Source organism: Cystoisospora suis, assembly GCF_002600585.1.
Source record: "Cystoisospora suis strain Wien I chromosome Unknown contig_3768, whole genome shotgun sequence".
Classification (NCBI taxonomy): domain Eukaryota; phylum Apicomplexa; class Conoidasida; order Eucoccidiorida; family Sarcocystidae; genus Cystoisospora; species Cystoisospora suis.
In genome coordinates, this window is record NW_027156563.1 from 431 (window position 1) to 26777 (window position 26347).

General features: G+C 50.8%; 2 protein-coding genes across 2 annotated transcripts; one reads left to right on the plus strand and one right to left on the minus strand.

Annotated features, from left to right (window-relative positions):
• Positions 1-1089: 1089 nt before the first annotated feature.
• CSUI_007236 (uncharacterized protein) lies at positions 1090-2002 on the minus strand. Its single transcript, XM_068067386.1, has one exon. It carries the CDS (start codon positions 1939-1941, stop codon positions 1741-1743), a length of 201 nt encoding a protein of 66 aa, XP_067920637.1. The 5' UTR covers positions 1942-2002; the 3' UTR covers positions 1090-1740.
• A 71-nt stretch (positions 2003-2073) lies between these two features.
• CSUI_007237 (helicase associated domain protein) lies at positions 2074-23409 on the plus strand. Its single transcript, XM_068067387.1, has 16 exons — positions 2074-5359; positions 6605-7282; positions 8017-8089; positions 9397-9738; positions 10200-10395; positions 11268-11468; positions 12431-12545; positions 13563-13686; positions 14577-15017; positions 15816-16311; positions 17073-17616; positions 18420-18610; positions 19496-20212; positions 20475-20700; positions 21647-22119; positions 22382-23409. Exons 1-16 carry the CDS (start codon positions 2978-2980, stop codon positions 22977-22979), a joined length of 7797 nt encoding a protein of 2598 aa, XP_067920638.1. The 5' UTR covers positions 2074-2977; the 3' UTR covers positions 22980-23409.
• Positions 23410-26347: the final 2938 nt, after the last annotated feature.

Sequence of the window (26347 nt, forward strand, 5' to 3'; positions counted from 1 at the left end):
GTTCTAGCCGGCTCGTGGAGCGCAGGTGACTTTGTCCGAACCTCCCGGGGGTGAAAACATCCGCTTGAGCATCGATGTGAAGTGGCTCCACAAAAAAACTCCTTACCGGGTAGGGGGTGAGTGAAGCCACGAATGGAAATCCCTGACTATCGCGGAGGCTTCATCCGTGCAGCAGTTGAGGAAGGGGACTGATTAGCGCGTAGGAGTACGCATGGCAGTATCACGACGCACGCACTCCATGCACTCGACTGTCTGCCGACTTGAGCGGCGCCTACAGCTTTGTAGTCGCATCCCTCCTTTCGCAGCCGACAGTCCACCGACTAGCGCAAACTTCCCTGCCCTCCTAGAGACCCTTAAGGCCCTTTCTGAACGGCCGACGCGATACCTCAGTAGATTTAGCTCTAAGAAGTCTCTCTACTCAGTCTCCGCACAGCGCAGCGGTCCAATGAGACAGATGGCGCTCAGAGCCCGCTCACGCATACTTCGTTCGAACACACACACATACATGGCCCCTTTGTTGCACGCCGTACACGTACGGCAGTGCGGCACACAGCGGCTGTTCCGCAGGGCCGCAGCGCGGAGCACTGCGTTTCCACCACGAATTTACCGTAACGCTTCTCTCACTATGTCTTTTGCGACTGCTCAACTGTGGCGCTCTGATCCTTTTCCAGATCTTGTCTTCGTGCAAGGCGTAGCTCATGGGCGGCTAGTATGCCCTTCTTCCCTACCAACACGCGCGGGAGAGCCGCCCCTACAATTTCCCGACCGGCATTATTATCTGCGGAGGCAACCGCTGTGATCACGGACCACCGGGAGTCAATCCCCGATCTTTGAAAACAGCGACCGAAGAGCTCTGGAGAGAAGACTGTTTCTCTTTCTCCCCATCGCCGTCCTTAGTCGGGCCTCTCTCGCGAGCAGAAGCGCCCACTCTCCAACCGCTGACTCGACGGCTCAAAAGAAAAAAGACTGGAGTCCGTCCGAGCTCACTGCACGCCGTAGACACCATTAAGAAAGTGACCGTTTCCTACTCCGTCAGTGTATGGACGCTGCCAACCCGTCAATGGCGGTCTTTATGCCTCGCAAAATACGCCCACGGGAACCGAGGCGGAACATGACGGATGGTCTGTTCACGACGCGTGTCAGGGGTCACCCGCTACGCCCTAAAAGAGGTCACAGGCTCAGGTTCTCGCTGCAGTCGTTAGATCGCAGTCCTCAAACACGACCGCTTGGATTTCGACGTGGATTCTGATCCGTCCCCTACGGCTAGTGTCGCCCACGAGCCTCTGCAAGGCTCGCCGCCGTGTAAAACCTGACGCACTTTGAGGTGGTCCACTAATCAAACCACCAAGAATTTCGGTGTTTAGCGCTGCTCGGACCAGCAAGATTTGACGCACGCACAATACTGAACTTGGTGTCTAAGCAGGGAACACCCGAGCGCCCGTCTAAGTCCCAGAGAGTGGCCGCTGTTGTTACGTACAGCACGACAGTCTCTCTGGGAGACCCCGGCCACGCCCGATCCCGTTAGAGGCTAGTGGGTTTTGACCGTATCACTCTCTTCTGTGGAAAGGAGCGAAGGAACAGTGCGCACCGGCAGCGCAGATCTGGGGACGACCGCTTCAGCGTAGCCACTCAGGCGGAATGCCTTTTGAGATCTTGCGACGGGCGTCTCGTCCTCGTAATCGTCCGCCAAACAGGCGTACCCGCTGCTGAGAAACTACGGGACTGAACACGACAAAAAGTTCACAACTTGAGTAGCAACGAGAAGAAGACGGAGACGAGGGCGTAACAACGGGAGCGACTAGGTACAGCATCTTCAACCACAACCGGCGAGCGAGGTGCACGGGCTACGACAATCAAATTTTGCCCCCGTTTCCCCCCAACCGTGGCAAGAAGTCTTTGACTCAGTCTTTCCCTTTGTCCTTCACCCGTGAAGGATCCCATGCATGAGGGCTCTGCGGAGTGAACGACTTACGTTTGCATCGAATTCTACGAGAAAGGGAACTCTCGCACTTGGCCCGAGTATAACCCGCATATACAAAGGAAAGGGAATGAAGGGGGGTGGGACAGCGGACACGGCTACTTTCTCTGTGTATCGAAAGTGGGTCCGTCCGCTGTCTCCTTGCTCGGTTCACTCACTCCCATGGGGGCCTACCATATAAACTGCAGCTGCGGTGGAGCTGTAGCACATGAAGAAGACGAAGAAACTGCTGACGGTCTTGCTTTTTGGAGGAGTGCGTTCCCCATCTCTTTTTGGAGTCAGGCTCGTGGCTTTCCTAGTGCGTTTCGTGTGTGTGTTTATTTTTCTCTTCCTGTTCACAGCTTACGCAGAAAACAGGCTTCGGAAGGAAGCGCGGCGACGACGCCTTTTAAGGATCCCGGCCAGCCAAAAATCCGGGGATGTTATAAAGAAACAAGTCCTTCTTGTCGGTGTTGGAATGTGCTTTTTTCCTGGAAGCTTTCGCATTCCAAGTGCCCACTGGTTATGTATGGAGTTGGGGCAACCGACTGCTTTTATCGTTCGTGGAAGGCGTCCCTCTGGAAGAAGTTTTTTATCGGTATTTTAACGACATGTCTCAGCCCTGGGAAGACACGAGATAATAGCGAGACTCCCTGTGATACACGCTAGACGCCCTCCCATTTTCACGACTTTATGCATGTATTCTTCCTCCTCCGGTCCTAGCAATATGCCCATTCCTCGATTCATTTCAACGCAACTCTGTATTACCTCCCGTCCATTAGTGGCGAGCTGTGCGTATTCACGCGAGCTAGACATTGGTGTTGGGCCCACACGGCGGCACAAGTCTGCAGTCTCGGATTGGGCTCTCTTCGTTCTTACGTCTGACGTGTAGTCGCATCTGAAGCCGGACTCCTCGGGCGTTCCTACCAATATAAGGACTTCTTTCTCGTAGGTGGTACGTCCTTTACGCCCAAAAAGACAGTTCAGGCGCTATTAGCTCCTTTCGCCGTTTCCGCTGCTATGGCGTCTTTCGCAGTTCCCTCGTCTTCAAACCCGGCCTCTCGTCGTGGCAGAGGCAGAGGCCGTAGAGACGAAGAAACTCCGTGGAGCGGTCCTACACAAGACTTCTCGGCTCCTCTTTCTGCTCCTCATTCACACGCACAGCAGACAGCAAAGAGGCCGTCTAACGTGTCTTCGGTAAATGTCATCCAGCGTCTTTTGGGCAGGATGGGGAATAACAACGACAATACTAACTCCCGAGGTGTATCTGACGTTGTTGGTTCTCTCCATACATCAGTGGCCTCGTCTTCAGCATTGATCCATCCAAATACAGAAGGACAAGGGAAGAGAAACGGAAGTCCTGCGGGAGCCAGTCGCCGGGAAGGGGAGGAGGGGGAACAAGCAGGAGGACACGGCCAACAGTTTCGCCAGTCAAAGGGAGCATGGGCAGGCGGCAGAGGAACAGCAAGAAAAGAACTACGTCGTGGTGGGGGGAGAGGGGGGAGACTAAGGAGATCTAACGTAGTAGCGGGCGCGGAGACGGGAGAGGAGCCGCTTCTTCAAGCAGAGAAGTCGTGCAGTGTCTCTGTTGATGGTGGTAGCCACACCAATAATATGAAACTTGGCAATGACCGTGACAGCCGTCCAGACAGACTGACGGAGACAGGAGGAGAAAGAGGAGAAGGAAGACGAAGGCCAGAAGGGAGGGGAGGGAGACAAGGAGGTCGGGGGAGAGGGGGGGGACACAGAGGGCATGGTAGAGGACAGCATGAAAGAACAGACGATAAAGGTGACGCTGTAGCAGGGACGGTTGTCCATGGAGAGGACGGGCCAAGGAGTCCTGGTCCGTGTGGGGAAGCTTCACTGTCAACTGGAACTTACGATGAAAAGCTGTCCAACTGTGGGAAAAGTAGTACAGCGGAATTCTCTTCAGTGGCTTTTTCTGAGACGTCTCGTCCCTCTACTGCTGTTCCTCTTTCTCCCCTGGACTCGGGTAGTGTTGCTGCAACGCTCTCAACTGCCCCCGTGCCTGCAGGATGCGATGATTCGGGCGCGCGGGGGAGTCGTGACTACGGGCCTTCTGTGTTCTCTTCTCCGCCACCCTCTTCTTGCAGTACCTGCGGGAATACAACCACTGCTTCTCATCTCGCATCCGATAGTAACGGTGGCAAGGCCTCTCTCTCGTCATCATGTTCTCGACTTGAAGCTCAGTACTCAGCCATGAACGACCAAGGGAAAGCAAACACCGGGGACGGAGGTGGTACACGTTGTAATAGGCGTGGTAGCGTGAAGCAAGGGGGATCAGGGCAAGAAGGAGCAGGGCGGGTGGCCATACTAGAAGACGAATTGCCGATCATGAAATATAAGCAGGTTATTTTACAACATATACGTGATCATCCGGTCACGTGCATACAGGGGGAAACGGGCTGTGGCAAGAGTACCCGTGTTCCGCGCTTCCTATTAGAAGAAGATCTGGAAGAACAGCAGAAAGAGAAACTGAGAATGGGGTCTCCAACAAGAAGAGAAGTGAATCATAGTAACCGCCATAATACTTCCCCACTTCGGGACCCATTGAAAGAAACAGCAAGCCGTGCACAGCGTAGAAAAAGCCTGAATGCCATTGTTACTCAGCCTCGGCGCTTAGCATGTATAGCGTTGGCCCGTCGGGTCGCCCAGGAATTCGATGAACCGCTTGGGAAGAGTGTTGGGTTTCGCATATCGGGGGATTCGTGCGTTAGTAAAAACACAAAAGTTTGCTTTGTCACGACAGGGTACTTCCTACAGATTCTAATCAATCAGCCTCATGCGCTGTCGTCTCTAACACATGTTATACTTGATGAAGTCCACGAACGAGACTTGGATGCTGATCTGTTATCCCTCGTATTGAAATTACAGCTGCGACACAAGGGAGGACTGAAATTGATTGTGATGTCAGCTACACTCCAAGGAAATCTATTTGCCGAATACTTCACACCTTACGGAATGCCCGTATCGCCTCGAATCTATGTTGGGGCTCGTCGCTTCCCTGTCCAGCATCTCTTCCTTGATGATCTCTGTCACGGGGTAGCAAAACCTAGCACACTTCGAGGTCAAGTTCTAAGCGTTCGTGACCTCACAGGGAACAGCGCCTTACTTATCGAAGGACGAGATGAGGAGGAGGTTGAAGGTGGTGACTGGAGTAGTTGCGGCGGAAAAGCCGGCAAGTACCAGCATGAGGGGGCTCAAAGAGGAGGGGGGGGGAGAGGAAATCAGGGCGTAGTAGGGGGAGCAGGGCTTCAAGTCAACCTTGTCAAGGCTATGCTTGAAAGGAAGTCAGCAAGAGAGGGCGGCGTACAACCGCAAAGTGGCAGTACTGCCAACGGTATTCAGTTCTCGTGGAAGAGTCTCAAGGCTCTCAAAGATGTAAGTCTGCGTATACTACTTTTTCCTCTCTAGAAAGGGGGGACAGAAGAGTTCTACTAGATCAGGAGGCATCATCGCGTGCGGCAATTACTCATTCGCGAGAGACAGATAGCCAGGGATTTCCCTCTTCACAGTTGTGCCTCAACTCTTTTGCCACGAATATACTTGGACATATAGTACTCGAGTACCGAAAAATTTCTCCTCCATGAACATCATGGGGCTGCGTTCTGTTAGCGGGTCTCTCTGGGGGTATCTGTGTATCTACTCTGTCTACGGGCTTCTTCACCGTGTGTGTGTTACTTGTATGTTAGTCAGTCCCGTATCCTCACGTCTTACGAACGCCAAGACCTGAGTACTAGATATTTGCAGATGCTGTGCAGTCGGTTTAGCACCTGAAAAACTAAGGAGAGCTTTTGACACGGAAACTAGCAGCGCCAAGTCACTCGCACTCAAGCCCTTGTACTTCTCTTACTGCGCATTTGTATTTCGCTTCCAACAAGCCGTCCGTCAATGAGAGCTACACATCTGCCAAACAAGTTAGTACGTGTAGATTCGTATTTTATATCTGTACGTGCTCGTACAAAAGCATATGTAGGTTGGGGCACATTTACGGATCTGCTGCCTGTGATGTCAAGTACCAGAACGGGTATTGAAGGAAACTGTAGCACACTGTTTTCTTTGGACATACATGGGAAGGTACGCAGACAAAGGGCGTGCACATACTAACACATTCTTTTTTGTGTGCGGATGGTAGGTCGTAAAAGTGTGGAAGCAGGAGTTTCGATTCAGCAATATGTACTTCTTTCTATGTACGCCCATGGGGAGATGAGTAGCATACTCTATACCCAGTGACTAACTCTTGGAGTAACGACATTCCCACTCAATAATTGCTCCCGGCTGATTTTCACTGCTGTTGTATTAGCGCCCCACCACTCCTTGTACCTACGTCTCTGGTGTTGCAGTTGACTGACCGTCCTAATTTCTCCTATAATTCTCTTCACTCTCTGCTCCCCTCCGTCATGCTGCCCTCTGGCTGATGGCGTGGTCTAGCATCTGCGAAAAAGTCACATTTCTTTTTCTGATACCATACGCGGACGAGCTACTACGGGTTCCCTTTCCTCCCCCCTCCCCCCGTCCTTTTTTTCCCTTCTGCTCCGTCGATATCTGCCTGAACTTGAACGGCAATCATCCAAGAAGCTGTTTTGTTTTTCTTTTTCTTTGGATTCTCCTCACTTATCTTCGTAGGCGCAGTCGAGGTTTGACACGAGTTCTTCAGTTTCTTCGCAGGGGAAAGCCGGTGGTCGTCGGGAAAGAGGAGGAAGGGCGACTGCTACGGGGTGTTCCGCGTCTGAGGGAGGAGAGATTGATCATCTTAAGACCCTTAGAGAAGCAGACGGAAGGGGATGGGGAGCAGAGATGGAGACAAGCCTGCAACCACAGATACCGGAAGGATTAGATTCCGTGTGCTTAGACTTAGTCACAAGCCTAGGTTATGGAGGGGAGACCATTTTGATTTTCCTCCCAGGTCTGGGAGAAATTACGGATCTATACGAAACTCTGTCACGCCTAGATTCGTCTACGGCATGGGCCGCACTGGCGGCAGCGGACGCAACGACAACAGACGACCCCAACAGGAAGGGCGAGTATGGGCGGTGCAGTGGCAGCGCGGAAGGAGGCGGAGCAGCATATGGTGGTGATGAGGCTGATTATTATAATAGTAGTTCTCATCGTGAATTGAAATATCGCCTCTTCGTTCTGCATTCATCTATCAGTCGAGAAGAACAAGAAGAGGTTTTCTGTGCGCCACCATCGGATACTGTCCACATTGTATTGGCATCAAATATCGCGGAGAGTTCTCTTACACTGCCAGCTGTACGGATTGTTATAGACTTTTGTCTTAAACGACAGCTCATATATGACCAGGTCAGTCCGACTAGCGATAATGCTTTGTGCCCATCAGTAGCTCGCTTGTTTTTTCACTCAAGGGGTTGGTACCCCATGCGTCGTAGGTGCGTATTTTTTCTCATTTTCTCGGGAAGAAGTGCCTGTATCCGCGGGGGATGTGTGAGGACGGACCATACTGTCTGACAAATGAGTGTACGCATGTACACGTTTTATGGTCGCATGCTTATGTTTCTTCCAGAGTGTTGAGTAGCAGTGCCTAGGTGCAGATATATCGATGTTCGTATGCATATATATTATGACTGCGTACGTATGTATTACCGTGTGCCTGCGTGTGTACCAGAATATGTGTGTTTCACCGAGGGGAAGCCATTTCGGACAGATCTCACCCCCCGTGCACGTGTGCACATTTCCGTGTGTTGGCTGTGCCTGTACGGACCATATGTGTATACACATTTAGCGCGCACGGTTCTCCAAGTACTCATAGATGGGCACTTCGTTGACGTGTAGATAAGAGTTTCCCATACAGCTACAACATCCACATATCTACGTCTCCCTGGGGACCCTCGTTTCTTCAGCACTTAGTGTCGGGGGGTGAGCGAGAAGGCCTCAGAACGCTTCACCAGACTATAGCCTCGGGTGGCTGTCCGTCAGAACACCGCGGCTGTGGTTTTCTGCGCGTTTTGTGCGAGAAAGATGGATATGTACGCAGTCTCGGTGTGCCGTCTGTCGCTTCATGTTTTGATACTTTTCAGCGCCGCCATACGGCCGCTTTAGTCCGGACCTGGACTTCGCATGCGTCCTCCCAGCAGCGCTCTGGAAGAACAGGTGAGATCACCCATCCGGTCTTGAAGTTCTTGAAAAAGCGAACGTTGCATCGGTTTTTTTTCTTGTGTGTGGGAGGACATATTTTTTGTTTGTATGTGCGTACATATAGTCCAGTCAGATTTGTAGAGTGTAAAGACGTGAGCGGCTTCTGCAGGTGTTTATGTGTGTGGTATTCGTATCTGTGTACCTGTGTGTGGGGATGATGCACCGCCGAGTTTTGTTTTGGCAGAGGTTTAAGGAGGGGTCAAAGAGAGAAGCGATTCTTGGAATATTGTTTCTCCGGGGGTCCTCCAGTGCCTGTCCTGAACATTTTTTCTGCGTGCTTCTCAATTGCTAATGCCTTCAGGGTTTAGGAATACATCTGTGTCGCGTGTGTGTCTCTGTGTTGTCTTTGTATCTGTCCAGCTGTGTATGTGTCTATAGTCGTTCGCTAAGTGCACATTCAGCACATTACCATAGTAGTTATCGGCGCCAAGCTGCACCGGAGACCAGCGTACTTTGGTGACGGGGTCTACGAAAGGTGCTCCACTCTAGCTCTTGCTCTCTAGGTGTTCTGTCGGGATATTTCTCGTCCCCTGAGCTGTTTTTTTTTCCTTACTTTGATAGCCATGTACACGTAATAAGACGTTGGGGGATCCAGCCTGAGCCTGCAAAAGAAGTGTCCAGACAGGTTGATTCGCTTTAGACGCGTGCTTTGTAGGCGCATCCGTACTGCTTCTGTAACAGGACATTTGTCATCTACCGTATACATCTAGAGAGAGAGAGGGAGATACCTAAGGGCAAGTGCATGTACACGCCGACGCTAACCTTATTCTCACTAGAGCACCCACGATGCTCGTGAAGCGGTGATTGCCTTTCAATCCATCAGTATCTTGCCTGCCTTTTCGAGTTAGATTGTTCGAGTGCAGTAATCCTGACTCAATCTGCGTACAGAATTTTCACACGATGTCCGGGGCACTGAAACTGTGAGCGCGTCGTATGCGAGTTGTATCTGTACGTGAGGCTGAAGACAGTTGATGTATTTGCTCACCTTGGAATATATATTTCCATTCATAAGCGCATTTTCTTATCGTTCCAGTACGAGGGGCGGTGCGCATACGTTAATCGTTGGATGGACACTGACCCACCAGAAATCAAAACCCCGTCTTTACGGTTGCGCGGCTGTGGTGGCTTTTCATCTTCAAATATATGTACAGACTTTCAAAGAACATCTCCATTTTTTTTCTTTCTGTCTCTCAGTCTCCGTTGTTTGTGAATCCTTCATCTTTTTCCGCTGCGGTCGTGTGTGCGATGACTCCTGCTATTAGGTCGAGTCTTTCCAGGATTGTCTATACGACTGGTCTCTCGTCAATTCTATGAGAAGTGCATGCGCAGATTTGATCCTCCCGAAATGCAAACAGCCCCTCTAGAAAAGCTTTACTTAGATGTTAAACACCTAGCTGACCAGTTGAACAGGCTGGCTCTCGAAGAACAGAAAGAACAAGAGAAGAAAGAAGAGGAGAGGACGTTACCACGGGGAGGGAGAGGATGTGAAGATACACGGCCGCAGCAACATAAGGGGGGTCCGGGAGCGCTGATGTATAGTCATGGGGGTCCGTCCGATTTCGTTGGAGGTTCTGTTGCCGAGGAGGAGGCTGCTGCTATTGACCGTAAGCAAAATGATATTTTTGCCTTTGTTCTTTGGTCGCTCTCTTACTTGTAGTTGTTTGCACATGTACATACGTGTATTCACGTGCATGCTGTGCGTGTACATACACGATTTTTGTGGTTGTGTGTGTGCATTTGACCTATGTGTATTCCACTATTTGTCAAAAACCATACATCATTTGTACGGCATGTAAGCGTACTCGCTCGTGCACCTGCATCTGTAATGGGCTGATTCAGATCTATGGCTTGCCAGTGGGAGGCGAGTGGTCCTCTTTACTCGTTTCTGGTCTACTGTCATTCATCCCCTTCCTCGCTCTCTCCCTATTGATACGCTTGTTCCTAGTTGCTGTAACTTTGTTGTCTCATGAAAGTATTCTCATGAGTTACTAAAAAGCTTCGACGTCTGTATTCTATTCAAATGTTCCCCTGTTTATATTTCTTGTGTGCCCTTCGGTACCTACAGAGTCTCTAAGCAAAGGGCAGTTAAGCCCGACGCAGCTACTACGTTTAACGGTTCAGCCGCCCGATACGAAGGCGCTCAATGGAGCAAGGAAACTTCTTGACTGCGTTGGAGCTATAACAAGTGACAGTGAAGATGCAGAAATGACCAACCTTGGACACGTTATGATGCATTTGCCTATCGATACTCGTCTTACTAAGTATGTGTAAATGCACTTCTATTCTACTCTTAGGACGGCTGGACGAAGTGAGGTCTGCGTGCTTCTTTTTTATTAGTACTTTCCGTTTCCTGTCCACATTCTCTCACCGTTTTTTCCCGTCTCCGGTGAAGAAGCCTTGTTTCTCTTACCTCCCGAACGTACTAATCCAAGTGCATCCTGCTTGTTTCATCTGCCGAGAGAACATGCAAGAATAGCGTGATGCAAGTACCGTGTACTTGCCCATAAAGAGAGGAGTGATTCCGTTCTGAAACTATGTGTAAACCCACAAAAAAGGACATGTCCGAGTGGATTCTTGCTGTTTCCCTCACCGTGGCAGCAGCAGCAATAGCAGTGGCATTAGGCGAAGTTGCCTCAGTGCTTTGCGGGGCGGCCATCCGGTATGAAATATTGCACTCGCGTTCGTTCTTTTCTCTGCGGCGGAATTGCTGGATTGTTTCTTGTGGACAAGAAACAGACCAGTGTGGGAACAAGGGTTTGTGTATGTATGTGTGCTTCTATTGTACGTAAAGGGGACTCGGATCTATATATGCATCGTGGCACTTCTTCAGTGAATAGGCTTCAACCCAGCAGGTGTACTGGTGTGATTAGCGGCAGCTGAACTCCTTTGTTTTTGTTCCGTGCTTTCAGTATAGCATTTCACATGAACCCCCTTTTGTTGCTTGTTCAGTTTCCGGTATGTGGTGTCCATCTGTCCTATATATATATATATCTGTAACCTGTCTGTCTATGCAGGAGTGGGTTCTATTGCTTGCAGGGAGGCAGCGCGATTCTTTTTGCCAGTCACTCCATCCTTCCCTCATTTTCTTTCTTTCTCTGTTTCGGCTGTCATCCTGGTCTCCCGTTGCTCTTAGGCTTCTTATGTTCGGTGTCGTCGCGGGCTGTACTAGCGACGCGCTCATTTTGACAACCGTCTTGGCTTCACAGGATCCTTTCACTATGCCGTCGGCGCTTCTCATCAAACACCCGGCTGAGCTGTCTGAGAAACTCCAACTTTCCTTCAAGTCACGGGCAGCTTATGATGCCAATCAGTATTCTGAACCTATCATGTTAAGGTACAATTTCGCTTTTCCCTCTTCTCTCGGTTCCCGCCCGTCGTCGAAAAGAGGGCCCTACGGATACGCACGTGTGGTGCGCCATGATGTCACCGGCAGTATTGTCCCGCTTGCAGAGTATACTAAGTGATTTGGGCTGTCTCGTTCCTGTTTTGCAAGGAAAGGAGCGTTAACTGTAGTCGTATCTCAACAGCTACGGGCAGACAGATAGGTAGATGTGTCGGTGTTTTTGTATATCTGTCGTCCGGACCCCTGAATAGAAAGGACCGGAAGAAGAGTTCCCGGAAGAATACTCCTGTCTCTTCGGGAGACACGGGGTAATTTTGCAAAATCCCGTGTTGAACAGGAGTGACCTAAAGGGAAATACAAACGGAAGTAGACGCGGCGTGTATAGAGTCTTTTCAATCACCATCACAAGGGCACATGTACGGGGTCGAAAAGTGAATAAAGAGTTGAGTTCTGCGGCTTCTCGAAGTCCTGTCGAGGTTCACGTACACATCGGCATCCATTCAGAGTCGGATGGCGTATAGTTACTGCGTATGTGTACCAGAGAAAGACAAATCTCTTTCGCGTGTCAGTATCTTCACAGCCTAATGTCGGCAATTGCGAAGTTCACTCATTACGTAGTTCAACGTCCTCGCCAGTGCTGGACCAGAAGGGGCGATCTGTGTACGTGTAGAAGTACGAGCTACGCAATGAGTTACTGGAGCTACACTAAGTGTTTTGAACTCTATACCGTTTAGGTTTGTTCATTTTACTGCCACCCGTACAGTGTCATTCTGGTATCCACAGCTCTCTCTTCGCAGACTATCCCTGATGTGTGCAACTTCGGGCATGGATGGTGAAGCTACTGACAGGGGCAGATGCGCCCTCATAGTGTTTCCTTGTTCGCTCCCGTCCCATGAAGCGGTGAACTATCTCTCCAGGTTTTCTTCCTGTGTTTTTCTGGCTTGCATTTGTAGGAATTTATTTGTCGATTGGTTAATAGAATTTGCTTCAAGTGTAGCAGCAACCCGCAGGCGTCTTGCCAAAAAGGCGGCGTCTCAAGGGAACAGACGACTGGAAATGAATATGAAAGTAAGAACGCCTCGACGCTCCCGATAAGTACCAATGCTAGAGCCTCCACCGGTTATGATACGGACTCAGCCCATGACCTTGAGTTTACACCAGAGAAAGTTTTTCACCCCATGCGGAGGGCATTTCGGCGACGATGTATGGCGGAGAAACAGAGTCTAATTCTTCTAGTGTTTTGCGGGGACAGAGACTCAATTTTCTTCTTTTTCTTTCAAGGGTTCGAGTAGTGTTGCTTTCCTCTCACACTTCGCGAGAAGTACATACAAGATCTAATTTATTTGGATACATAGACGCGTGTATGTGTATACGCGAAGATATGTGCGCGTGTATCTTGACAGCCCATCTCTTCTCGTGTTCGATGCCCCACAGCTTAGATTAGAACGTGGCGACCCACTGAGAACTTCGCTTTGTGGTTCTTCGGTGTGTTTTCTTCTTCGTCTGTGCGACGCAGATGTTCATTCACGTGCTTGCGAACATGCTGCGGCGGTTTTCCACTGCGTCATTCAGCTGGTCGGTAGATACGAGGTGTCCTGGTCTGTAAACGGGCGTATATCCGGTTGCTTGTGGTTTTCACTCTTGTCAGCAGTGCCATCGTCGCTGTACAGTCAGGCGTAACTGTTCTGTATATCAGTGGGGTATAGCATATCCCTTTCTCGCAGCACACGATTTTGACTTTTGAGAAAACACCGAACTTGGAGAAACAGTCTTCCGTTCTTTGTACCGCAAGGCACCCCCTGCTGGATGTATGTGTTCCGCTTTCTCTAACCCGCATATCTATGCATTTTCAACACGTACACAGCTCCCCTCCGGTCAAGTCGATTCTTGGCGCGCATCTTCATAAACAGTGGCATTGAAGTATATGTGGTGGATTTTTGGGGCCAGTGTAGATGGAAAGCAGGGAGGGGCGTCTGTCGCTGTGCTGAGTTCTCAGAACGCCTTTCGAAAAACATGGCTTTCATGTCTTTCTCGGCCTCTCCCGGCCTCTTCTCTTCTTGTGTCGTGTCTCGTTTTTGCCGTCAGTCAGAGTATGCCCGAGTTTCTCGAGAATTTTCGCGGAAGCACAGCGTCGTGGCAAAGCGTATGGTGCATATGGCGATGATGTGTGTAGATCTCGCATCTCGCTTGAAGCGTCTGTTACCTTCTCGTAAGTATGATGAAAGTGCACATCAGTTTGGTGTTCGGAAAAGAGATAGAGAATATTTTTGAATGTACGCGTACTCCCGACGTTACTGAGCCCTCTCTTTGTCTATCTTCTGCCTCCGTTCACGTCTTCATGCTTGTTGTGTCTTTCTGGTTTCAGCGCTCTTCGTACCATCAAAACACAAGTCATTACTAACACATAATTATGGTTTGAGGCTTGTTTGTGTCTCCCGATAACTAGCTGAGTGCTCGCCGTCTCTTCCGCTCGTCCCCTTTTTTTCTCCCTTTTTCCCCAGTCTTCTCTGCTGTCATCTCCTCGTGTCTGGTGGTGGTCTCCCTCTCTGCTTCTTCCCTGCTCCGCTCCGCCTGGTGTGAAATCATGACTCGGCAACCTCTTACCTAAATCATATCTCCTCCCTTTTTTGTCTGTTTCAAGCTTTGCGGAGAAGCGACTTCGCATGCCGATCCGCATGTGTCAGCGACGGGCCGTGGTAGCAGGTGTTTGCCCCTCCATACGACATTTCCATATGTATTCGCTCTTCGTACTGAAGTTTGGATGCTGCGACTTCTCTATGTCCCTTCTGCGATGGCAGTAGCGGCCTCGTCGTGGGAACGCTTGGCCTTTTCTTTTGTATTGCGTGAACATGCGTGAAGAGTACCCGCGTGCAGGGGCATGTTATGCTGTTTCTGGTGTCCTACGTGCGCCAACTATAGAGTAGAGTACGTTTGTTAGATCTGCCAGCTCCGTCACGTACGGGCACCACAACTCTGTTTTTTTATAAACAAAGAAGCGGGCGCACATGCGCGAGTACATATTTCCGTACATACGCGTATACCCATACTGGCACTACTCTGGACGTGTGCGCGTCTATGGGGCGGTTTTCTTTACCTCAGATTCGGCAGCGTCGGCCAATTTGAGCTTTTTTATTGATCTACTGCAAAACCCAGCGATTCGTCTGTCTACGTCTCGCTCTTCTCCCGCGACGGCGAAGTACGAGGAAGGCGCAAAATGCCCCTTCCCCAGCAATGAAAGGGAGGCTCTTCCTACTACTACGACTACCAAGGTGTATGTCCACCCCACAGCGTTGACCTATAATAGCTCAGTGGCAGCAGCTGCAGTGCAAGAGCGATTTACGTCAGATATGCTTCTTCTCAAAGCTCTTCTTGTTGCGGCCTTCGCGCCTTCTTTTGTGCTAGGAAAACCTCGTGTATGTGTACATGACAAAGTCGTATCCGACGTGATGCCTCGCGCGCCGATGGGCGAAGGAGGCCAGAGAGACGGGGGGAAGGGCGGCAGAGGCGAGAAGACCAAATGGGATTTGAGTGATTACGGAGGTGAGAACTAACGTCTATTTCCTTTTTCGCTTTTTTTTTTTAACTTCTCTCCCTGGCTTTTTTTTCTCTGTATGCAGGGGGAGATATGGGCACAGTGTCAGAGATTCAAAGAGCTATTTTCCGCTCTCACTAACGAGATTCTTCCGTATTCATCAGCTTCTTGCCCATTATAATTGTTTACCTGTCGTCCTATATTTCAGGCTATGCGGTTACTGTCATCTACGTCAGGTTACCCGATAATAGATATCACTATACCTGTGCACGGTCCGCACGGCGAACTGTGAGTGAGTCTGTCAGATTGTCTTTTGTTTGGGTGGCTGTCTCTCCAGCTGTTCAGATGCTCACCCTTTTGTCTTTGAGTCTGTGTCTGGACGTATTCGTCTAACTGTGTACGTGTGTTCTCTAAAGATGCTCTCTTCATGGGCACGAAGGTAACCGTCCTTCACGAATCAGATACTGTGTTCTCAATTACTCATATTGCGTACGAAGCACAGGAGGACTGTTGGGCCCAAAAGAATGGTGCAAGATATTCTCCACCTATGCAGTCACGTATGTACGTGCAAATGCGCGTATGTATTGTGATTGACGTTCCTCAGCGGGAAAGAGTAGTCGTATACAGATGCATCAGGTTTTTGAACAGGCGGCGGTAATGCCTATGAGTATGTATTACTTGCGTGAGCTTGACAATACTTTTCTGCAGCATTTAGTGTGACGTTGGATGTGTGGACGTGTTCGCGTCCGTCTATATACGAGCGCGAAGTTTACTAGGTCTGTACTGTTGATTTTTTTGTCCTTCAGCGGCTATGCTCCGGCAAGGCCTCGACCCTGCAAGAACTCTCCTCTTACATGATCGCCTCGATACCAGGACAGGGCTACCGAACAAACAAGTTCGCGCAGCGTTAGCTCTCATGTGTGCAGGACTAGACTATACAGTTAGTCCGTGCTACGGCGCAGAGGAGAAGAGTTTCTTGTGTTTCCCAAATGCTCCATCCAATGCGTGCCTAACGTTTGACTCCAGATCTTTGGCTGCCGTTGTCAGTAGTCTACGGTCTTCTTCCTCAAGGAATGGCGAGAACCGGGCGGTGGACACAAGCCACGCTGCGGCTTTGACTAACAGCAGTAATGAGTTCCGATTCCGCACAACTGCAGAACAGCAAAATCATGAGGAGCGAATGAATCGGGTAGAGACAGTCGGAGATCATGTTATTGTTGAGAGAGGAGGAGACGATGAAGGGCGAAGACAAACCATGGCTCTCGCTGTACATATACCTAACCAGTTTGCGAATGGCCGATGGTCAGTCACGACATTGCATCAGCTAATCATAATTCTTTTTTGTTTTGAGTGGGGTATACTGTTGCGTCTTCATATGTATATACATCTATATTCGAGTGTGCGCCTTGTCAGAAATAGTTACTTCCATATGAAGAAAAACCGCACATAGGTGTACCAGATTTGTATCTGCTTGGAGATACTATATGCTTAAGGCGTTGAGGGTGCCTTCTTCGCCCTACAGGGGGTCCAGCGCGCAAGCGGTGCCTAGTTACTGAAGACGTTTCGTGGAGGAAGGTGTGGTGCGCGGTGGTTCCTGTTCATTTGTCGCGAGCCCATGTTTGTTTCCACGTACGAAGCGAACGAGGAACTGGGGTTAGTGAAGCAGTTCACCTGGATACCTGACAGACATATCGAAAAGGGGTTGCGAGACTCCCCAGGTTCTTCAGGCGATGCGCGTGTCTCGCCGCGTTTCTGACACACGCCGTCGTGCCTGGCGGGAATGGTTAGCGAAGGGCTGACAGGTTCTAGCTGTTCTCCCGAATGTCATTGTTACGTGATATCTGTACTAGTCGGTATAGAGGAACCCTCATCATTTGTCTCTTCGACCAGACGGGACCGGCGCGCACAACACTCTCCACGTCGCGGTACGTATCTATTTGTTTTACGCACTGGCATTCCCCTGCATCGCGGTGGAGGTTTCCTCAGTGTGTACATACACGTGGCACCGTAGAACCGCGGAGGAAGGTTTTGGTGTAAAAATACACCTTGTCACTTTTTTTCAGGAAGCTCTCCGTAGTTCTCCCGGGACCTCTTTCCCAGTCATCATCGTCTGCAGAAGCAGGGGCAGGGGTACCAGTTCCTTCTTCACCGGCTACAACGTCGACTGTAGCAGAAAATGAAGGCCTTGGGAATGCCAGTGGCTTTTTGCAGGGCGGGGGCGGTTTCAACCTTGTCAACTGCGCAAATGTGCAGTCGTTCGATATGGTGCGCCCATGTACTCCTTTTCTTGTGTCTTGGTCGATGTTTGGGGACAATGAAGACTGTAGTACAGCAGGTGGGGAGGGGGAGGGGAGCAGGACAGGAGAAGGAAGAGAACAGGGCGATGAAGATAGCAATAGTAGTGGCGCTAACAAAGGCGGAGACTCAGAGGAGAAGGGAAGAGGCGGAGGCAAGGGAGGAAGGAAGAAGAAGAAGAAGGATGAGAAGAAGAATGCGAAGAAAAAGGTGGTGAAAATCAAAGCCATTACCAACTGTAGAAATCCTGTTGGGTTTTTTGCGGCGTGCCCCGTAGTTCAGGAGTTCGAAGGTATTCAAAGATACAAACAGGTAAAGATTTCTTTTAACCTTTTAGTGAAGGGGACGGAGACGGGGAGGGACACGATATGGAGTTGAGCAGAAGGTGGAGCAGACGGGCCGGTGGGAGGGCGTAGGAGGAACGAGGAGTTCAGCGTGAGTGCTGGCCCTTTTGTTGTTCTTCAGTTCCTACGAATCTCACACGACCAGAGCAGATGAAATGCTGGTCCAAAGGGCTACACTTCCCAGGTATTGATAGTATGAGATGTTCTGTCATCCGAGTAAGCTTATCTGCCAACGCGTAAGTGTTAGCTTGCAACACGAGCACTGTACATATATGTGTGTACACATATCTAATGGAATCATGGTTCTGTAATGGAATACTTCACATCGGTGAAGGAGGGATGCAATGCGTCACCGCGTCATCCTTTGTATATACGTTCTTTTCTCTCGGCACTTCTTTGGACCTCGTGTTGCTCCACGGGGTGCAACTGAATAACATTCCAGATTTCCGATTTCGCTCTCTAACGTAGGTGGTTACTACCTATCTACATGTGTCTTTTGAGCATGCGGTGGTACTCTCGTCGGAGTATGGATCCTGCGAAATATTTATAGTGTGTCATCGACGTGTGTGGAGCGCACACGTTTTTCCAGTGGAGAGTCCACGTACGGCATGTAACACGACTTCTCCGTTCTTGGCTTTCGACACTGCCAGGCTAACTAAGGAGGGAGTCATAGAAGGGTGAGGGAAGATAGGAAAAGACAAAAGCACCCTGTCGAGAAAGTCTGAAGACTTGATGGGTTTTTTTCTGTCTCCTTCCGTTTCCCTATTTCAGAGCGAGGAAGTATATGGGGTGGTAACCATGATCCAAGGAACTGATGATCCATCAATGTGCTGGGTGGAAGGCGTCACCATTTTACCTCACAAGCAAGCAGTCTTATTGCTGCTCGCTTTTCTCAGTCAGAAGAGAGGACATGTCGAACTAGGGGTCCAGGTGACGCCTCACGGAGGTGTTTTGCTCAAGGAGTAAGTTATGATGATGGTGGCGTTTGTCATCGTGTCTCTCTTGTACAGTCATACTGGTCGTGGGTGGCCCTCTTGGGTACTGTAGAGTAGAGCGAGGAATTTCAAAGTTTACCTAGGAGAATGTTTTTAGTATTGCGGTGTGTGAGTATGCGCGATTTCAGTTGTATTCGTTATGATAGTTTTGCCATAAATAGGTGTGATAGTACACTCCCTTCAAGTGCATATAGAGGGAAAACGACATGGGCGAAGAGGGAGAGGTGGATAGTCGATCGGCTCTCTCTTGACCAAAGGAATTCTTCTTCTAATCTATCGAGCCTCGCGTATACTGTGAATGTGTGTGTACACACGGGGCTAGTCACGTGTGTACATCGCATCCGAGGTCGGGGAATGTCAACTCGTGTACTCTACAGATAGGTGTGTACGTTAGCGCGCAAAGACGTTCTCGAGAAGACACGTTTCTCACTAACGACATGGTACATCTACCCTGATAAGAGAAAAAGCTTCTGATCTCCGAACGAGGGTGTTTGAGTCGTTTTTGTCGGCGTGAAGCCAAGAAAGAGTGTCGTTCCCGTGTTGCTATACCTTTTGCAGTTCGTACACCTTGGTACCACCTCGGCATCTATGTAAGCCGCTCTGGGCCGAGAGCATCTCTTGCTGTGGCCTTCAGATGCTTGCACGTAGACGTTAGAAAATTTCTAGATGTAATGCTCCTCTCATCATGACATACACATATGCGCATGTGTACAGCACTTTTCAGTATAGATAACACTAGTAGACGCGCGTAACAATCTCCCTTTATTGAGGTGGAGAAGCTTCGCTTCTCTCTTCTTTTCCTCCGATGACTGATTCATTACTTTGCTGTCCGTCTCTGCTTTTTTTCCGAAGAGTGAGCTTCTACGATGGTTCGAAGGTTTTGAAGCTTCCCACGTATGGCGATGGTCCAACTATCACGTTAGCCGATTTATCAAGAATGAATCGTGTTCGACAACTGTTGTCTGAGGTCCTCGCGGTTCCCGTCAGCGGGACGTATACTGATACGAAACCGACAGCGTCATCCTCATCAACGTGTGCTTCTTCCTCTCCGGCTTACCATCATCAGCAGTACGGCATTTCAGCAGAGCACAATCAGACCAACTTTGGTCCTTACAGTGCCAGTCATCAGCAAAACACCACCCCTGATTCAGCGCAGTATAGACAACCGAATATTTCCCAAGGCGGACAATATAATTATCAACACCCGCGTACACCGGGTGAGACTGTCAATGTGGGAGCTGTCAATGCGGAGTCTGGAAATCCTTGTTCGTTCTCTAAGCATCACCAGCCAACACCAACCACAAGTGGAGTCGGAGTCAACCCATCACCTCGGGGGGGAGGACAGCGGTTTGGGAATGAACAAGGACGAAGGGGAGTTAGTAAGGGGGGAGAAGACGATCATAAGAAAGTTAATATTGACGAAAGCGCTGAGATTCACGATGCCCTGGTTCAAATGCTTCAACGCTGTAATGAGGATGTTGACAACCACGAACTGGAGCAAAGCCAAAGAGAATGTAAGGTCTTAGTACTCGCAAGTCCACTTGGAAGAGGCTCTAGAATTCCTAGCAGGTAGATACGCTAGTTGGACAGCACGTCAGCAGTGGCAAATTCAGGCCATAGACCATCGCTACGTGTAGTTTACGGATGTACCTTCATTGCTTGTGTATATCAGCTGTTGTCTAAGTAGTGTTGGGTATGGAGCCGTGCATTTTTTCTCGCCCATGTGCAGTTTTCCACCGATAACTGGAGAGACATACTCGTGTGTAGCAGGGGGGTGTTCAGATAGTAGGCGTTTATAGCTGTGTCTCTCTTTGTGTCTGTACAAGCGTAGGTACGGAATGAAGCCTGTGATTGTCCGTGTTTGTTCGCAAGGTTTATCTCAAGTATTCTGCGCTCCGGGTTCGCTGAATATCGACCCTTCTATTGAAGGAGCGATGAAGACAGATTTTGCTCTATGCCGGTTACCAGCATTTGAAGAAGGCCCGCTTCCTGGCAGATTGCTTTCTCCCTTCAATTTACGTGGTATCGCCTTGAAGGTCGAAGAAACAAAAAAGAAGGTAGGTACAAAGTCAAAACTTGTCCTTCTCTTGTATGGGTTTCTGATAGTCTCATTGCAAATTTTGTTTGCTTCCTTCATTTGTATATACTTTTTTTCTTGGGATATCTACACGTGTTAACCCCGACAAGGGGACCAGATCCGCCTGCCGTCTTTATAGCGCTACTTCCGAAAAAAAAAAAGTTTTCTCATGCATCATTTTTTTTTCGAATTATCGGTTCACAGATACAGAGAGATAGGCTGTACCGCAGCAAACTCATACATTTTGAGTATAACTATCTAGCTCTTCGTCAGAATCCAGTGAATCAGAAAAAGTTGCTGAGGTACTCTGAGTGCTATGGTTTCTGTGTGTGTGATGGGAGGATGAAGGGACGGTTTATCTGCCGTTTTCTGAGTCAGTTTGCAAGAAGGACACGTTGTCCGTCCGTCAGCGCGGAAGCCTACCCTGGATCCGTTGACCCTCTTTTTTGGACAACGTGTGACTCTGTCAACAATTTAAGATATAAAATGTGTAGTTCATTCACCGTCTGGTAAAAAATGTACCACTGCCAGAATTCATTCACTTTGGTCACCCACGCGGTCTCCAGTGTCCGGTGTAGGCGTTGCGTAGTTCCGCTTCTTGGAGCAGAACTGGTATTCGGAGAGAGGAAGCCACCCAGGCTGCCCAAGGTGGTGCTTCGTCGGCATCATGTATCAAGGGCTATTGTGTCGGAGTTGATTATCGACGTTCTCTGGTAGCTACATGAGTCGCCTTCACATCACCCTCCTTCCCCAGGGTCGCCGGGGCTGTGAATAAATGCCACCAATCTGCACACGTAGTGTACGACGGGTCTGATTCAGCGAATCCTGTCACATGCGACTCGGGTTTCTTTTGCCGATAGAACTGTAGTGTGACTCGTTCATTTCCCGGACGAGGCGTTTTTTTTGGGGGGGGGTTTCGCATGTAGGCAATGCAGCTACAAGCCAGAGCACGGGCGCGAGAGGAGGAGGCAAGACGGGCAGCTGCAAAGCGGCTTCTCGCATCACACAGACAAAAGACTACTCAGACTAACAAGGGCAGCACCCGACAAGGTAACAATCCCGGGGGCGATCGAGGCGCGATCTCCTTTCCGAATCAGAGAAGACGCGGTGGCGGAAATGGAGGTGCGGGGCCAGATCTCAGCTCGTACACTGGTATGCATCTCGATGCTCCTCCCAGTGGTGGCAAAAGAGGTGGGAGGGGAAAAGGCAAGGGAAAGAATGTGGCTGGAGTACCCGCTCCGATGATCAGGTCGGATGATTTCCAGGGGAGACAGCGGAGAGCAGCAGCTCGGCAACAACCTCCTCTTGCAGGCCTGGATGACTTCGCAACTGCCGGCAATCCAGCAGGCACGTATCACGCGACCGGCGACAGCGCGAAACGGACACCCCCGATGGAATGGTATGACAGTGTGTGAGAGTTGCGTACTGACTCCATGTAGTTTCGCAGTGCCCTGGTCTTGCGCAAATGGTGAATGGTTGAGAGTAAGAGCGACTCGGCACATCTCCAGATACGCAGCAGACTTTTCGGAGCCTTTGCGCACAGTGGAACCGGAGAACGCACGTATTACCTGGCGGCGGCAGGAGCAGCACGCATGCGACGAGCGCCCTCCCAGGGTCAGTCTTCTTTTCTTTCCCACTGTGATATCTCGATCTGTTCGCAGGTTTGGGTATCGTGGTGATGGGCTGGCGCCTGTCGTGGAGAGGGCCTATGGTAATGACCGACCAGAATACGCTGCGGGATTCGCCTACCAGCCACACCAGTCTCCTCCGACCCAGCAATACATGCATCTACGGGAACGCCTAGTAACACCAGTCAAGGCGGACGTGACAAATCTGAGGCCGGCATACGGGATGACCGGTGTTCCGTTTGCTGCTCAAGCTACCAACCAGGTTCTTGATGCTGGGGTCGCACCCAACATAAGGATGCAGAGATACGGGGCATATCAGCCGGCCGCGGCGGTTTCAGCGCACCCACACACTAGTCCGATTTCCCCCGGGACTCCCTCGTATCCCTATCAAAACCCCTCCCAAATTTTAGCCAGTCTTTCGTATGGCTTCAATGGGAACCGAGAAGCACCGCCGACACATGGACCCACAAACTGTTTACCACACTATCGACCCCCGCAGTCGTTCATACGGCATACGCCAACTGATGTGCCAGCTGCCTTCTCCGATGCAGACCGCGCGCGTGCAATCCTGCAAAATTTGCAGAACCTGCAGAATGTGCGGCGTTTCGAAGGTGCAGGAGCCTATCAGTAAGGTTGCCTTTTGATGAAAGGTGTACAAAAGTTGTCGTGGGACACCTTCGGATACGCGTGCTACGTTCCCGACGTGTCAGAGCGCGTTTAAACGGGCCCGTGTGCTGGACTTCTGCCGTGTGTTCCACCTCTCGACGTACCGGTTTGGATTACGGACCGGGTAGATGTGTAGTGCTAATCGCATACAGAAGAGGGGCGAGACCACTGTATATTAATGAGGCGTAGTCCAGCATACATCTACCACGTAAGAGCGTGGCGCGGGGGCCGCATTGCACGGTGTATTTCGTCAGTCGCCAGAAGCGACGAATATCTCGCGCAGAAGCTCTCTCCGTTCTCCGTGGGCATTCAGAAACTTCGGCGGTGCACATGAGAGTGGCAGGGGCCCCCCTTTTTTCTCGGTTTGTTTTACAAGTTAAAGAGCTGACTCCATCTTCTTCCAGTCGATGGCGAAGTCGCGATGGCGTTCTTCACCGTCCACAGCAGTGGAGCCTTGGTCCAGGGTTCTGCTTTTAACGTCGTGCGCCTCATATCCGGGCCCGTCTGTGAGCGCGGTGGAGTCACTAAATTGCAACGCCCGCGACTTCGGTTGCTCTCCTACCAGACATACGCTTTCTCTTAGTCTCGCCGGAAATTCGGGCGTGCTGTCACAGACCTCGGGATGATTCCACGGTTAGCGAGTGCACAAGCAAAACCCACCAGTTCCGCTTTCAGCGACTGAACCTGACGTTGGGCTTCGAGCAATTGCCATTGCAGCAGTTGGATGCAGTTGGTCATGCAGTTTTTCTCCAGCCGAGATTCCTGAACAAGGTGTCAAGAGGTCAGTCCAGTGCTGTCGGTCAGTTCGCGCACCTCAAGGATCTTGGTCCTCTCATTTTTGAAGTAGCTGCGCAAGTCGGAAATGCACTGGGCGCTGCAAAGCGACACATCGCAGCCACCCAGGGCGGTTTCGTTGCAGCATGCACAGCGGACAGTCCGACACGGACAGACCTTCATATGGTCTGCAAGGTCGCGGGCTCTGACCTTTTCATGGCATTTGTCGAATTGACACTGAACCCGTCTGTAATCGCATTGGCTCTCTGCATGGTGCAAGTAGTCTCCCAGAGGTACCATCTGGCGGCACCCATCGTTGCGACACGTCATCGGTGTGCCTTCAAGAATACGGAGAAATGACTTGCTGGGCTCCGAGAAGAGCCAGGATTCGACGGCTTTTCCGTCCGCGTTTCTTTTGCCGGTAGAAGCAAAGGTCGGCTTGTTGCAGAGGGGACAGGTCGTTATCTGGGACTTTTTCAGGCTGTCACAGCATGACCGGCAGAAGTGGTGATCGCATGGTGTAACCAGCGGGTCGTCCAGGATGTCGTGGCAAACAGCGCATACCAGGTGCTCAACCGCCTTCGCGCCGTAACTTCCGTATAACGCACATTGCTCGACTGAGAATCGGCTTCCGGGGACTCTCTCCGCCATACTTCAGTTCACTGCTTCAGCCTACCCCGCTCGAAGTTAGGAAGCTAACCAAGACGCGTAGCGACCGTAGGCCGTCCGTTCAAGCCAACCCTGGAGGTTGCCTTTCTGGTCAGCAAGCTCAGCACCGGCTGCGCTTGGGGTGTAGGTACACAGGGGCGGTCGAGTGTCAGTGGACTGCACGGTACTCCCTCACCCGTTACTTTTTCGAGGACAGTCCAACCATGGACCTAGGTCAGCCGGTCGCAGCTGCGCTGAAGACACCACTGAAAGACCGGGCCCCCGAATCTATCACAACACAGAAAGCTGGCACAGTGGACGGAGCGCCGAGACGAAGCGCCCGTTCGCAAGAATGGCCCATGCGGCTCTTAACGGCTCCCGTTTTACTGCTGCGTTTCATCTTCTCCCTTCTGGAGTATGCGACAGACGCTCACGAAGACATTATCGACGCCTAATTCTTAGACCAGTCAAAATGAGTGGTAAAAAAAAAAGAAACTGTCTGAGAGCAACGTGGAAGCTTATTGGAATTCATGCAGCTGACCGTCCTCATCCACCAAGAGGCTCAGGTATGCCTGTACCGATAACCAGGGATCTCGTGACACCGCGTGGCCGTCACAAGTCGGTGTTCCACGTGTTCCATCATACGTACGGGTTCAGCGGCAGTACCGCGGTTGGTTTTACCGCTAGTAGAATGATTGGTATCGGGGCAAGAAAAGAGAGTTGCTGACCCCGCTAATGAGAACTGGGAACTCAAAAGCTCACCGGACTCTGGATCGCGTTCCCTACGAGATGTACAGCTGAAGAGTGCGACAAAGTGTGCGTTCAATGCAGGTGATCGGGAAAATGTGCCTGGGGTTCAGTAGATGGTCGCGTACACTTGAAAGCCGGGACGCATTACGAACTGGAGACACGTCGCTTTCACTGCATAACTGCGTTTTGAATGCCACCGTGGTTGCTTAGAGTTGTGCGAGGCCAGAGTCGAACCGGGTGCGCGAGCCCCGAACGGGCGCGCAACTTACTCCAGGCGCACACACAGGAAACGGTTCCGATGCGATGGCTTTTGGCAGGCAGAACTGGTAGGCTGTATTCCACAGTTCGGAACTACTCATAAGTCTGCGACGGTAGCGGAATCGCATGTGCGAAGGCGCAGCGCTCGCAACCCACGTATTCATGAGAAAAAAACCGAGGTCTCTACCCGATGTTCTTTGACTTGTAGCCCTCTAAGCTCCACGACATATGTCGCGAGCTGCCTGTGTATTGTTCCCCTCGACTGCGAGAGGTTCAAGCAGACCGGGAGGGACTGCCCCAGCAGTACCCGCCGGCGCCTCGCGAGAACGGCCATTGCCTTTTCAGAGCCCGCTCCAGAGATTACATGCGAGCGAAGAAGCTCTGTAGATCGCGGTTTCCCTGAATGTGTAACGCGCCCGCTGCGTAAACGCGCCTCATGGATGCTATGCTAACCCGGGAATCAAGTTGACTATGTGGTCCGGAGGAGCACTTGGCGAGACTGGGGAAATACACAACCAGCCTCCAGGGCATTCCACTTTCCGGCTTTGGATACATTCTGCCGGGTGTCCAGACTGTCTAGCCTGCGGCGACAGGCAACCTGTCCCTTCGCTGCTGATCACACCGAACGTGCTACACTCTAGGTGTACCGTGTAATTACGTGTCGACGGCTGCACAACCCAAGAATGCTGATGCACCGGTGCTACAGCAAGCAACATGCGAATGCCGACGCGAGTCTCATGGAGCAAACGCGTTCCGTGCTTTCCAGGACTACGGACTGCAAGACAAAAGGCGGCCTCGGGGCTGCCAAGGTGGATGTGTTTTTTCTCGCGTTGTCGGGCCTCTTTTTCGCCCCAGTCCTGTAGGCAGCAGTGCGTCCCTCGTATCACGGGGATTCTCTGAGCT

Coding starts and splice junctions, on each gene's coding strand:
- CSUI_007237 (XM_068067387.1), top strand. CDS start 2,978: ATGGCGTCTTTCGCAGTTCCCTCGTCTTCAAACCCGGCCTCTCGTCGT. Junction 9,739..10,199: donor GGAGGCTGCTGCTATTGACC/GTAAGCAAAATG, acceptor CGGTACCTACAG/AGTCTCTAAGCAAAGGGCAG. Junction 20,701..21,646: donor TCGAAGAAACAAAAAAGAAG/GTAGGTACAAAG, acceptor TTTCGCATGTAG/GCAATGCAGCTACAAGCCAG.
- CSUI_007236 (XM_068067386.1), bottom strand. CDS start 1,941: ATGGGATCCTTCACGGGTGAAGGACAAAGGGAAAGACTGAGTCAAAGA.